Source organism: Natator depressus, chromosome 4 (assembly GCF_965152275.1).
Source record: "Natator depressus isolate rNatDep1 chromosome 4, rNatDep2.hap1, whole genome shotgun sequence".
NCBI classification, from domain to species: domain Eukaryota; kingdom Metazoa; phylum Chordata; order Testudines; family Cheloniidae; genus Natator; species Natator depressus.
In genome coordinates, this window is record NC_134237.1 from 89071535 (window position 1) to 89086436 (window position 14902).

Here is a 14902-nt window from a genome sequence, read left to right on the forward strand (position 1 = left end):
TTAATAAGATAAAAATATATCCGTGGCCAATCTACAACAGCACCATATGTATCAAACAACAAAATACCCAGCACTGCCTTACAAGCTGTTGTTTCTAAGAGCTACCCTATGAATTGGTCAAGAAAAGTAGGTTTACTCTTTTTTGACCAGTCAATTGTAATGTTAAAATTTGACATCTTTACTATATAAAAGCAAGCATGCTAATTTTAGCAATATTACCAGTAACATAAGTTATAAAACAACACAGATTTTCCTTAACAAGACTAAAAAAACAGACTATTTAAGGCTTAAAAAAAATGATTCCAGTGAGATATATGTGACTTGTTAGTACTATGTCTCTGATAGAAGAAGTGAGGAGCATTTTACAATGTGTTTCACAAATATTCTACCTCAATCTTCTTAGAGACCTGGTAATTTAGTAATTTATTTTCATAATAACTCCAGACACATTTAACACGTAATCTACTGTATACACATGGAAATTTCATTATCCTGTATCCTGGAAAATTGTATGATTACATGATAAATCCAAAAGATAATAGCCACATATAGAAACTCTTCTGTAACTGTCATTCTGTGAAGTTACACAATTAGGGTCAAATTCACCCCCGGGGTAAAAAGGTGTGAAGCCTTTGTAGTCAGTTGACTTACAGCAGAACTCAATTTGGCCTTTAATGTCTAATCAGTAAAATACACTGAGTATCCTCCCTTCAAGGAACAAAACAAAAACAAAACAAACAAACAAACAAACAAACAAACAGCACAAACCTAAAACAATCAAGACTATGCTTACAGAAATAATGCAACAGTTGAACAGGTATTTGACTGTCTTCTTTCAACATCTTATTGCTTGAATTTTAAATCAGGTATGTCAGGTCACTTTTAAGGCACATTCTGGAAATTACTCACCTCTGCTCAGTTCCTGGACAGAAACGCCAATCTATTGTAGGGGCAGGGAAGCCAGCTGCCACACACTGGAGCATGCCATTGCTAAGTCTGTCCGAAGTGAGAATCTCTGGTTTTGCTGCAATAAAATAAGTGAATACTCATGCTTTTGGTGAATAAATAATTTTCATTCTGATTTATTACTAATTCTGGCCCTAATTTTGCCAGCATTTATGCATTGGACTGCTCACTTCCATAAAGTCGTGTATGTGCATGAGCGTTTGAAGGACCAAGGCCTGTATGACCACATCTTTCCTACAGTATCATTTTTAACATTAGCTACCTAGGAAAATATATTTAATTTAAAATTATTATGTTGACAGGCTAACCTAGATTTTCCAAAGAAGGCAAAAGTAATACAAAGCAAAATACTTGATCTGTGCAAGAATTTAAAACGACACAATCACAGCTGACAAAGTTTAACCCACCAGAAAAAAAACCACCTTCCATATTTTGGAACAATTAATAAAGTTCCAACTTCTCTGCTGGCTGATCCCTCTAACATGCATTAACGCTGTTTTTTTCATGATTGTGAATGTACTGTATCTGTCACACCACACTTCTGTTACATCTGCCTTTTATGTAAAACAACACCATTGCACATCCAGGAAAGGTACTACAATGAAATATACAAGAATTTCCCACAATGAATTGACTAGAGAGTTGGGATTTGCTGTGTATTTAAAACACCCTGCAAATTCTCTAGATCATAGTTGATAGAGAGCAAGATTGTTGTAAGAAACTACCCAGCAAATTAAATATCAAAGGCAACTGCCCAAAAGGGTTTGAGCAGTGCACAATAAAATATAGATGTATATTTACAAATACATTGTCATTGGTAGTTCAGGCTTGGATTTTACAGAAACTGCTTTTAAGAGATTGCACATGTAGGAAATAAAACTAATATTTGGATGAATACATTAGATTCCTAAAAAGTAAGTCACAGTTAATTCATTACTTTACAAAACATTGTATTGAGCAGCTTCCTTTCCTCAAGACACTATATTTTGTTTTAGTATATCAAGAAATAACAACATTGATGTATTTATTTAAAAGATTGTTATCTGAGCAAAAGAAGAGAACGTACCAATAAAGCAGAATTTCCACATAGTGATCCAGTTTCTGAGAACTTTTGGAAGAACAGGCAATAACAGAGTTTTGACAACTTTTCTAAAACACTCTGTGAGGATTCATTTAATAGAGGATTTGGACAGTTCTAATAAATGCAGAAGTCACATTTACCACCATATGTATCTTAGCTTCCTTTCAAATAACTGTAAACGACACTAATGGAAGATTCAATCTGCTGAAATCTCCAAGGACATTGAGCAATTCATAGATGCCATTAAAAGATCTTTTTAACGCATTATTTTTCATAGACACATAAGACCAAATTTTCATGTGCTGTAAACTGATGGAGCTGTATTGACTTTAGTGAAGCTAGTATGTACATTTACACCAGCTGAGATGCATATACTGTAATTTGTTTGTGGATATGAATTTCATTGTCCATTTTACTTCCTAATTAAACTTGATGCAATAAAATGCATTCAGATCCTCAATCGTATCCTCACCTACTAGTGAGACATGTTTCGGGAACTGAAAGCTCCTTCACTTCTAAATTTGCATGTAATGTTTGATTCAAAGCGTCAAACAATTAACCTTGTTGCAATAAGCTGGGTTCTATTTGCAACATTTAGTGTAGGACATTCTGATCATGCACATCTTGGACAATGGGGGAGTGCATGGATGATATCTAACTTTTTTTTAAGGCCCAATTCCAAAACAGTCACATTCAGAATTTTTTTAACTTAACTAAATCTGATACTCACTGACTGATGACTGCTTTCAAACGCAAACATGACCCTTTAGAAATACATACTGTACACACTGGGCAATATGCCATCCAGCACAGATTATTGCTAGAAAAAGATGGACAAATTAATAGTCAAACTGAATTTAAGAGGAAATTGAACATTAGTTACTTTAAAAATATCATGTTGGGTGAAGCCTGAATCTAGACCTTTCTGGCTTTGGGTGAAGGAAACAAAAATAAAAAATATGCAGGTCCACTGTTCAGTAAAAGCCAAGTACAACAACATGCAAGCCAGTACCTAAAAGTTATACACTATGAGATGCTGGGCTTGAATCTGATCTTGGTTACAGGAGCATAAAAAGACTGTTACCTCTTCGTAACTGTGTTCTTTGAGATGTGTTGTTCATGTCCATTCCATTGTAGGTGTGTGTGCTCGCCCCATGCACCAGTGCTGGAAGTTTTTCCCTCATTGATATCTGTAGGGGACCACCTCTGGCACCCTCTGGAGTGGCGTGAGTATGCACCGGTATGAGGGGCGCCACCGGCTCCCCAATCCCAGAGTTCCTTCTTGCCGGAACTCCGACAGCGGGGAAAGAGAGTGGGTCATGGAATGGACATGAGCAACACATCTTGAAGAACAACAGTTACGAAAAGATAACCATCTTTTCTTCTTTGAGTGCTTGCTCATGTCCATTCCATTGTAGGTGTAGTACCACCGGAGATGGGTAGTTCATGGACGTGTCGATTGCAACACAGCTCTGCCAAAGCCAGCACCATCTCAGGTGCTGAGTGATGGCATAATGCGTTGTGAACATGTGTACTGAAGACCACGTTGTGGCCCTGCATATATCCTGGATAGGTATGTGCACCAGGAAGGCAGCTGAAGACACCTGCACCCTAGTCGAATGGGCCTTCACTATCGGTGGGGAGACAGCCTGCGTCAACTCGTAACAACTATGGATGCAGGTGGTGATCCAATCTGAAGTTCTGTGAGAGGACACCAGAAGGCCCTTCATCCTGTGGCTATTGCAATAAAGAGCTGGGTCGATCTGCGGAAGCGCTTGGTGCCCTCCAGGTAGAACCCCAGGGCGTGCCTGACATCCAGAGTGTGCAGCCGCCTCTCCTCATTGGTCGTGTGAGGCTTCGGTCAGAACACCGGGAGGAAGATATCCAGGTTGACATGGAAGTGTGACACCACCTTAGGCAGAAAAGCCAGCTGAAGCCACAGCTGAACCTTATTCTTTTAGAATATTGTGTACGGAGGCTCTGAAGTGAACGCTCTAATCTTGGAGACACGCCTCGCTGAGGTAATCGCTACAAGGAGTGCAACCTTCCACGACAGGTGGGAAAGGGAACAAGAAGCCATGGGCTCAAAGGGCGGACCCATGAGCCTGGAGAGGACTAGGTTGAGGTCCCATTGGGGAACTGGGTATTGGATTGGTGGAAAGAGCCTTTCCAGGCCCTTCAGAAACCTGATCCACATCTCATGCAAGAATACCGATCTCCTGGACACGACAATGGAAGGCCGATATGGCTGTCAGGTGCACCTTGACCAAAGAGAAGGCGAGGCCCTGGTGCTTTAAGTGAAGCAGGTAATCCAGGATAGACTGCAGAGACGACTGTGTCAGGGAGATGATGCACTCCCGATACCCAGCAGGAGAAACACTTCCACGTTGCCAGGTCGCTGTGGTGGAGGGCTTTCTGCTATCCAAGAGAACCTGCTGTACCTGACTAGAGCAGACCTGTTCCTCTGGATTCAACCATGCAACATCCCAGCTGTGAGGTGGAGAGAGAGATGAGGTTTTGGTGCAGGAGCCGACCATGATCCTGCGAGAGTAGGTCTCGGTGACTGGGAAGTGGCCACGGGGCTGGCACAGCCAGCCCATGAGTATGCCACACCAATGCTGCCAAAGCCATGCCGGGTCAATCATAATGACTCATGCCTTATCCCTCTTGATTTTTGCTGATGAGGGGAATTGGTGGGAAGGCGTACATCAGGTCCCCTGACCATGACAGGAGAAAGGCACTGGAAAGCGAGCCTGGGCGGAGGCTTTGGAGAGAGCAGAACTGATCACACTTTCTGTTCTGTCTGGTGGCAAACAGGTCCACTCAGGGAGCTCCCCACTTCTGGAAGAGCACTCTGATGACCTCAGAGTGGAGGACCATTCGTGGTGAGAGAAGAAGGACCTGCTGAAGTGATCTGCCAATGTGTTCTGGATGCCGGGGAGGTGCGAGGTTTCCAGGTGGATTGCATGCTGAATGTAGAAGTCCTACAGATGAACGTGCTCCCTCTTGCCTGTTGACATATAACATGGGAGGCCGTGTTATCTGTCAATACCTGCACAACCCAACCGGACAGTTGGGGAAGGAAGACACCGCAGGGCAGATGGATGGCCCTGAGCTCTCTGATGTTTATATGTAATGCAAACTCCTCTTGACACCATAACCCTTGAGTCCACAGTGTACTGAGATGTGCTCCCCATCCAAGGTCGGATGCATCCAAAATCAGGGAGACCATAGGTTGCGGGCTCACGAACAGCACACCTTCCAACATCAACGTCGGGTCGGACCACCACTGCAGAGAGATAAGTATCCTCAGAGGGACTGTGATGACTTGGTGTAGGTGATGTCTGGCCGGGGAGTAGACCGACGCCAGCCACATCGGGAGGGGACGCAGCCTGAGTCTCGCATGGTGGACAACATACATGCATGCTGCCATGTGACCCAATAGTCTGGGACAGACCCTGGCCATGGTGAGCGGATGTGAGGTGATGCTGGCAATCAGATCTGACATTGCCTTGTACCTGGCCTCTGGCAGAAATGCTCTGGCTCAGGTAGAGTGGAGAACCGCTCCAATAAACTCTATCTGTTGGACCAGGATTAATGTTGATTTTTGTTCGTTTATCAGCAGGCCCAGGGCTTGACAAGTGGCTCACAACGTCTCAATGCTGCGCTGGACTGGGACCCTAGAGTGGCCCTTGATGAGCCAGTCGTCGAGGTACGGGTAAATCTTGACACCCCAATGTCTGAGGTAGGCCACCACCATCAACATGCATTTCATAAACACCCTTGGTGTCGTTGCTATGCCAAAAAGGAGTACTGTGAATTGGTAGTGGGCGGTCCCAACTACGAAATGTAGGAACCATCTCTGACTGTGGAATATTGATATGTGAAAGTAAGCATCCTTCAGATCGAGGGTGGTGTTCCAGTCTCCTGGATCCAGGGAAGGAATGATGGAGGCCAAGGAGAACATGCGGAACTTCAACTTCTTGAGATACTTGTTGAGGCTCCGTAGGTCGAGGATGGGGCACAGACCCCCCTTGGCTTTTGGGATTTAAAAATAGTGGGAGTAAAACCCTTTCCCTCTCATATGCAGTGGGACTTCCTCCAAGACTCCCACCAGCAGAAGGCCCTACACCTCCCGAGCGAGTGGATGCCCATGAGAAGGGTCCTTGAAGAGGGACGGAGAGGGTGGTGGGAGGAGGGGATAGAAATAAATTGGAGGGTATATCTCCCTGCTACTGTGCTAAGGACCCACCGGTCTGATGTTATAGAAGCCCAGGCAGGGATGATGGGGGACAGGCGGTTGGAAAATAACAGGGGAGCAGGATTCAGGACACAGGCTGGAAGGTTGTCCTCGAGCGCACCTCAAAACGCCTGCTTGTTACCCAGTTGGTTATGGGTGGGGCTCGAGTGAGCAGAGAACGCCAGCTGATGGCCTTGCTGGTGCTTATAACTCTTGCTCTTATTGTGGAAGGGCTCCAACAGACGTTGGCTCCCGAACCTGTGGGTGCATTGCGGCTTAAACTGCTTCCTTGCCAGCCCCAGCATGTACAGCCCCAGGGAGCGCAAGGGAGCCCTCGAGTCTTTCAGGCCATGCAATTTACTGTCCATTTGATCGGAAAACAGTGCCAGGCCATCGAATGGGAGATCCTGGATGGATTGTTGAACCTCTGTCGATAAGCCCTAAAACTGCAACCAGGACGCCTGCCTTATTGAAATGGCCAAAGCCATGGTCCGGGCGCAGAGTCTGCCACATCTGAGGCCGCTTGGAGGGCTGCCCTGGCCACTGCCCTGCTCTCATCGAGGATAGCCAGGAATTCTTTCCTGGGTTCCTCTGGAGGTGAATTTGAGAACTTGGCCATGAACTTCCAAATATTAAAATCATAATGGCCAACCAAGGCCTGATGGTTGGCCACTCTCAGCTGGAGGCTGGACATAGAATAAATTTTTCTACCAAACAGATTGAGCCTCTTTGCCTCCTTGTTCTTAGGCGTTGATCCCGGTTGGCCATCTATAATGCTCATTGGCTGCCGACACAACCAGTGAGCTTGGGGCAGGGTGAGTATAAAGATACTCATACTCCTTAGCGGGGACGTAGTATTTTCTTTCTGCCCGCTTGGAGATGGGGGGCAGGGAGGAGGATGTCTTAGTAATTTTCACCATCCCACGTGCACCGGCAATGCCACCCTGGGAGGGGGCTGCTGCACTCAGCACATCGAACAGGGAGTTTGAGGACTCCGCCAGTTCCTCGGCTTCCAGCCCCAGGTTTGATGCGACCCTCTTCAAGAGCTCCTGGTGGGCCCTGGCATTGTCCTGGGGAACTGAGTGAGAGGGTCCTGCTATCGCCTCATTGGGCAAAGATGATGAGGGGGCAGGTACAGGCAGGTCTGCCAACTCTGCCGCTTCTGACCTAAAAACCAGATATCAGACCCAGACTCTGTAAGCAGTTTGTTTTTTTCTGGGCTAGCCTCTTCCACTGCTATTGAGTTCTCTCTAGCTTCCTCTTATTTAATGCAGTAAGGAGCCTCATCAGGAGTCAAATGAATGTAGAGTAAACAGAATCAAATGTGGACTAGCCTTGGCAAGTGTGGACACAGAGTTTCTCATTAAGTTATCCTATTCTGAGAAATATTTTATTATGGTTAGTTTTATGACTTCCAATATCTAATTATCCTTAATTTAAAAGCAGATAGGATTTTAATGATTATATGTTGCTTACTGCTTTGGCTATAACATGTTAATTATTTAACCTTTCATTAAATTGTTCTGCATACTTGCATATTCCCTTCAATAAGCAGTCATTAAATGCTTTAAATCTCTAATTTCATTAAGTTTATTAACTGTTATTCAGCTCTTATTGATGTTTATTCCAAACATAGTAAAGAGGAACTAAAGATGCCACTACTATTTATAACTCGACGGTCTAGCAGTTAACATTGTTAATTTAATTACTTTTATTACCAATTTCTTTTTCCTTCATCATTAACAGAGGAAAATAAATATCTAAAAGTAACACTTCTATTGCCATTGTCTATCACTGTAGTCACTGGAAGAGGACTTTCTTCCTACAGCTCCAGTTTCTGGATTTGAATTAGTCTCTTTAAAATACCGTGGTGACTTCCCACACACTCCCTATATTTTCAGTAAGGCTTTCTGATATCTGGGAAACTTGAATTTAGCATCATGTGATTTGTAACATCATGGTGGTAACGTGACTAGTTTCCCACCTGTAGCATCATCCTGAACTGCATATATAATACTTTGTTGATTGTCGCAACCTATATTTAAGTTTGAAAACGTCTTCACTAATTTCTAGCTGGACTGTAGTTGCTAGTCTGAAGATTTCTATCATTTCTTAATTGTTACTCCCTTCAGCATGCTGTTTGTCAATTTATATTTTAATCTTTGGCTCTTTATTTCAAAGTTCCCTCCTTCTTAAATTAATTTATGTCGTGCTTACTGTGACCCAAAGCCTTTATTTAGCAATTCTGTAGTACTTGAACTTAACATATCCTTGTGCCAAACTTATTTTAATCCAGTGCAGATAGTTTTGCACAGGGCTTTCATATCTTCTGACAAATGATTCAAAATGGAATTTTTTTTTAAATAAAATAAACAGATTCTCCTCCTGATTACGAATCCAGTTTTTCATGTTTTAATTAGTATCTGCTGCCAAAGTCAGATGCACAAACATTAGAAGCTATATCCTGGCAATTTAAGCACAGCGCCCACTGACTTCAACAAGAGTTCTGCAAACAAAATGAGACCAGAATCTGGCCCTCAGCCATTATAAAGCACTGGAATGACAGTTACGTATCTATTTATTAATCAAACCACTTAAAATAATAACATAAGCCTATATTTAGTTTGTCTTTCATATTGAGAAGAAATGAACAATTTATTTACTCTTTAAAGATAAAAACTAAAATTTAAAAAGACATGTCTGAACAAAGAAGCTAAAATGCATGGAAAAAAAAAAACAGTCAGAAAACACTGGCAGGCCAAATTTACCTGAAAGCTTGTACAAATATGAAAGACCAATAGAAATTATTTTATTTTATTTATTTAAAATTCCAAAGAAAATTTTTTTTAAAGCAAATAAAATATTTGCAATCCATGCACTGTTGCAACGTTTTCCTGTGAGGTGCTGCGTGCCTCCTTTGAGGTGGCTAAAAACCCTCAACTCCCATTAACTGTTGAAACAAAAAAGAAGGAGACTTGAATACTGGTGGTTGTAAACACAAGCAGATCTAGATAAGCTCAGTCAGAAGGCATTTATTTTATCTGATGCCACAGCTGTAGAAGTGACCATGAGAGCAGCCACTAAGTAATACACAGCCAAACTATTCCTAACCAGCTACCTATTACTGAACTGCTTTGTTAACCTGGAGTGTCTACATTCAGTCTCAGAACCCTGGAGCATTTGCTGTGAAGAACTGACAGGCTACTTCTGGCAGGCAGATATGACATCCCAAATCTGAGAGATCCAGTCAGGTTCACAGGAACTGATGGCCACGTACATAACTCACAATTCTTTTAGTTCCCAAGTGGCATCATTGGTAATGTGCTACAATATTGTGAACGGTGATACTGTGTAAAACTCAAATGTTAACACCCGGCAACACATGGGAGCAATTCAGTAATTAGTGCTGAACATTTAATACAGTTATTGTATCCTAAAGAAATAGTCTTGACTAAAAACTGTAATACATCTCTAGAGAACAGTATTTTGTAATTAAATCAATAGGATAGGATTTGATGTAAATTTACATTTCTACATTATGGATAATGCTCTCACATTTTTCAACATGTTAATACTACCAAGTTATTCCTTTTGCCATTCAGCTTGCAGTGCCTACCCTGTTCTCCTTAGCTTCCTCCATTTTGCTTGTGATCCTCTATTGCTTTGATTTTTGTTAAATTTGGTCTTAAAAGCCAATTTTTGCTTGGTGAGAGCATGAAACTCTTATAGGATGGCTTAAATTGGAAGGCCAGAGCTTACTAACAGTTTCATTTCCTACACTACGCTTTTGTCTTGAAGAATGCTGTTTTGCATCTAAACTAACACTCTGGAATTTTTATATAACTTTTGCTTGGGAATGACAATATACACACTTCTAAAGTTATGTCGGCCTTTTTGAAAACACATAATCTGCATTATTTTGCAGATGTAATGAGACTGCCGAAATGCTAGCATGCACGTCAATGGGTGCAATCTCCTCGTCAAGATTTCATTGTTGGCATGTAGTCCAAACAAATTTATGCAATTAATACCCTAAATTGGTTTCTGATCTGCATTTTTTGTTACTCTAGCCTCCATAGCCTATCATATGCCACCTTAAATTATTGTTTTCTGAGGCCAGCTTTCCAGGTTCTACAGATCTTTTCCGCCCATATAAACTCACCAGATCAATATTTTAAAATTGCTCAACACTTAACCTCCAGAATTCACCTCCTATGATCATTAGCAAGGTGTATTCCATAGAATTTAACGTCAGGAATGACATAAAATGTATTTGCATAAGTACTCTGTTGTTTTATATCTTGATATTTATATAGTTTTACAGACTGTACTTTGTATTAAACATGGTCTCCTATGTTGAACCACACTGTGACATCTCGTACATGCACTGAATTTTGTAAAATATGTCTGTGATAATAAAAAGTTTCAGACTGTTCATTTTACTTACTGTTCACATAGACATTAAATGGTATAGAGGACTTGGCATCAGAATTGGATACAAAAAATGTGTAAATGCCTCCTTCTGTTCCTTTTAATCGGGTAAGGTGAAGTTCACTCCTGTATCTGCAAAGACAGAGAAACTAAACATTACCACGTTTATTACTCACTAAATGAATGGAAGGCCAGTTGCTAAGTGATGAAGTTAATTTAAAGATATTCTGAATGTAAATGTTCAGACTGTTTATGTCACAGTTTATGCTGAAAACCACATTTTACTATATTTAAAGCTCTCTTAGGGCTAAATCTTGCCCTTGCCAATACAGGGAACAAAGTGGGGAAAGAGCCAGAAAGGGTTTGCATAAACAGCAATACGCACACTATGAGCAGGGGTGGTAGGTTTGTAGAAATTTTGGTGGTGCCCAGAACCCGACCCCGCCCAAACTCTGCCCCCCCCAAACTCCACCCCCCACCTGCCCAAGGCTCTGGGAGGGAGTCTGGGTGGTGGAGGAGGTCTGGGGTGCAGGCCCTAGACTGGGGCACGGGATTGGGGTGCAGGCTCTGGGAGGGAGTGCAGGGGTGAGGGCTGTGGGATGTGGCTGTAGATGAGGGGTTTGGGGTGTGGGAGGGGCTCAGGGTGAGAGTAGGAGTGTGGAGGGTGAGGGCTCTGTCTGGGGCCAGGGGGGTTTGGGGTGTTAGAGAGGCTCAGGGCTAGGGCGGGGGTTGGAGTGCAGGGGGATGAGGGCTCTGGCTGGGACTGGAGATGAGGGGTTTGTAATGCTGAAGGGGCTGAGGGCTAAGGCAGAGGGTTGGGGTGCAGGGGAATGAGGGCTCTGGCTGGGACTGGGGATAAGGTATTTGAGGTGTTGGAGGGGCTCAGGGCTAGGATAGAGGGTTGAGGGTGCAGTGGGGGGGTGAAAGCTCTGGCTGGGGGTGTGAGCTCTGGGGTGGGGCAGCGCTGGGGATGAGTTTGGGGTGCAGGCAGGCTGCTCCAGGACAGGGGCCAGAGAGGAGGACTCCCCCCAGCCCTTTCCCTGTCGGCAGCAGCAAGCTCTCGGGGAGGAACCCCCCTTTCCTGCCCCCCCAGCAACACACTCACCCCCACCACTGTCACTGCATGTGCTCCTAGGGCCCCTCTCAGGCCCAGGAATCTCCCTCGCCTCCCCCGCGGTGGGTGCCAGGGAATGCTGCGTGCGCCTCCTCCCCTGCTGTTGCCCCTGACTGTAGCCTCGCTAGGGGTGAGGGATGGGGCTGCCTCCTTGCCCAGCATGGGGCAGGAGCGGTGACTGCGGGCGGGGTGGTCCCCTGTGCTGCTGGAGGGTCCCTCCGGAAAAGGGAAGAGTCTGAGGTGGAAGGGCAGGCTCAGAGTCAGTCTGCCCTGGCAGTGGAGATGTGGGGCACTAGGACCCTGTGGCAGCATGGACGAAGGCAGCATGGAGCTGCACGGAAGAGGCAGGGATGCTCTGCTCCGGGGCCCAGGGAGGTGTGTGGGGGCAGCAAGAGGGGGCCGGCGTGGGGGGTTGGGGAGGACACCCGGCCCCAAATATTGGTGGAGCTGGGCCCCTGGGCTCTGAATACTGCTGGTGCCCAGGCACCACGTCGGAATATAACTCGCCACCTATGACTATGAGGGTTTAGAAGGTATCCAGATGTTGTCCACAAGAGTGTGCTAACAGATATACTCAGCTGGCACAACACAGTGACCACAGAGAGGGCATAATTATGCACAAACAGATGAGCATCTATGCCATCATCCACAGTAAGACAGCACCAGGAGCAGCAAAAATGATTCTCCCATACCACAAAGTTGAAAACAAGCACCCCATGGCATAATAAGCCAGGATCCTACTCTGTGCCAGGAGGATTTCTTCAACATTTCTCTTTCCCCAATCCTTTTGGGATTGGGGGCAAGGGAGTGATTTCTTTTGCATCTCCCCACCCTCATCTTCTGTTGGAAGATTCCAGTAGCTGTCTCAAATTAAATCAATCATGCTTATAATTACTCATATTACCTGTTATTGCCTACAGTCTTGAATTTGACATAATGATCAGATGAATTGTGTAATGTTTCATTCATATACAACCACAGTTCTTCTTCTGGTCTTGGATATGCCTCATACTCAACTATTAAATTTAGATTTTCTCCAGCATTCACATCTACTGTTGTATTCTTCGTGGTAGACACACTGACAAATCCTTTATCTGATTGACATAATAAGAAAAAGAAAACCAATTTTAAAAGTAATTTTTACCCAATCCTTGGGTATTCTATTACACTATTTACTAATATCAGATCAGTGAGCCAACATCAAACTGTGAGACAGAAAACCTTACCTAGGAAGCATACTCTGAACTCTCACCTGCTAAAACCAAGTCCACTAGTTACATACGGGATTGAAGCCTTGGCTGCAAAAGAGAGTGACAACCAAACAACTTACAACAGCCATAGTTGGCAAACCTACAGTTGCTTTAGCAGAAGTAATTTAATCTTCTGGTAATAAATTGAAATATCCTGACCATGCTCCTGGAAAAATTGAGTACATGCTTAAATTTTACTAATGTACTTAAATGTTTCCGTAATTGAAGCCCCTGACTGTTTGCCTGAGAAGAAATGTTGACAACAAATGCAAGACAAATTGATTGTTTGTGACAATATGTTTTGAGTTTTTGCTACTGTGTACTTAATGTTTCACTGTCATGTGTCATTCTTAATTACAAGTGAAACTATCAAAAACTGTAATTAATGAAATATGCACTAAGTTCACAGGTCTGGATACCAGTCCTTCTAAACAAAGGCATTTCTGTTCATCTACTATTGTGTCTTAAACTTTATTTGGGACATACCATTTATCACCATTAATTTACCTTCTAAAATATCATGTAGAGCAATGTATTTACTGAAGTGATTCTCTTTTAGTTAATAAGCTCATCAGCTTTAATACTACCTTCTTTAAAAGACAAATTTTCAATTACATATTAATTCATATGTACATTGTCAGTTTCAGATCACTTGGCAGAAAGTGGTTTACTGCTTGTTCCTGATCCACAATAGCTATAATTTAAGTTAGACCAAAAGTTAGAACTTGGGGCCTGCGCGCTTCCAAATTGCTCTTCCTGGTTGGACCCATGTACTAAAGCAGGGGTGGGCAAATTTTTTGGCCTGAGAGCCGCATCGGGTTTCAGAAATTATATGGAGGGCTGGTTAGGGGAGGCTGTGCCTCCCCAAACAGCCAGGCGTGGCTCACCTCCCAACCCCTATGTGACCCACCCTGCTTCTCGCCCCCTAGGATCCCTGCCCCATCAACCCCCCACCCCCCGCTCTCTGTCCCCTACTGCCCCCAGACCCCCGGCCCTAACTGCCCCCTGCCGCTCCATCCAACCCCCCCTTTCCTTCCTGACTGCCCCCCCCAGGACCTCTGCCCCATTCAACCACCCCTTCTCCGTCCCCTGACCACCGCCAGAATCCCCACCCCTGACTGCCCCGTGCTGCCCCATCCAACCCCTCCTCTCATTCCTGACTGCCCCCCTGGAACCCCTGCTCCATCCAACCCCTCCTCTCCTTCCTGACTGCCCCCCCCCGGGACTCCTGCCTCATCCAACCCCCCTTCTCCCTGTCCCCTGACTGCCCCCAGAACCCCTGCCCCTGACTGCCTCCCGCCGCCCCATCCAACCCCCCCTACTTCCTGACTGCCCCCCCCAGACTGCCCCCATTCAACCCCACCATTCCCCACCTTCTGACCGCCCCGACCCCTATCCACACCCACGGCCCCTGACCACCACCCCCCGAACTCCCCTGCCCTCTATCCAACACCCCCTGCTCCCTTACTGCGCTGCCTGGAACACTGGTGGCTGGCGTCGCAGCTCCACCAGGACAGGCAGCCGTGCCGTGCAGCACAGAGCACCGGATCAGGCTGGGCTCTGCAGCTGCGCTGCCCCAGTGAGCTGAGGCTGTGGGGAAGGAAGGACAGCGGGGGAGGGGCTGGGGGCTAGACCTCCTGGGCCAAGAGCTCAGGGGCCAGGCAGAACGGTCCCATGGGCCGGATGTGGTTTGCCCACCTCTGTACTAAAGCCATTATAAAGTCCGTGGGGCTCTGTGAAAGCAGAAGTCTGACAGTTCAGAGCAGACTGCACAACTGGGGCCTTGGGCCATGAAATTTTCAAAATAGGAACACAGGAAC

The 14902-nt window shown here is 44.8% G+C and overlaps 1 protein-coding gene across 1 annotated transcript in view; it reads right to left on the reverse strand.

Moving 5' to 3' along the window:
- Positions 1-14902, reverse strand: part of KIT (KIT proto-oncogene, receptor tyrosine kinase) — an 80006-nt gene that overhangs the window by 19357 nt on the left and 45747 nt on the right. The window contains exons 6-8 of the mRNA XM_074951392.1: positions 12737-12926; positions 10735-10850; positions 910-1024 (exon numbers count right to left, since the gene is read on the reverse strand). Coding sequence (XP_074807493.1) covers positions 910-1024; positions 10735-10850; positions 12737-12926 — 421 coding nt within the window. The remainder of the gene's footprint in view (positions 1-909; positions 1025-10734; positions 10851-12736; positions 12927-14902) is intronic.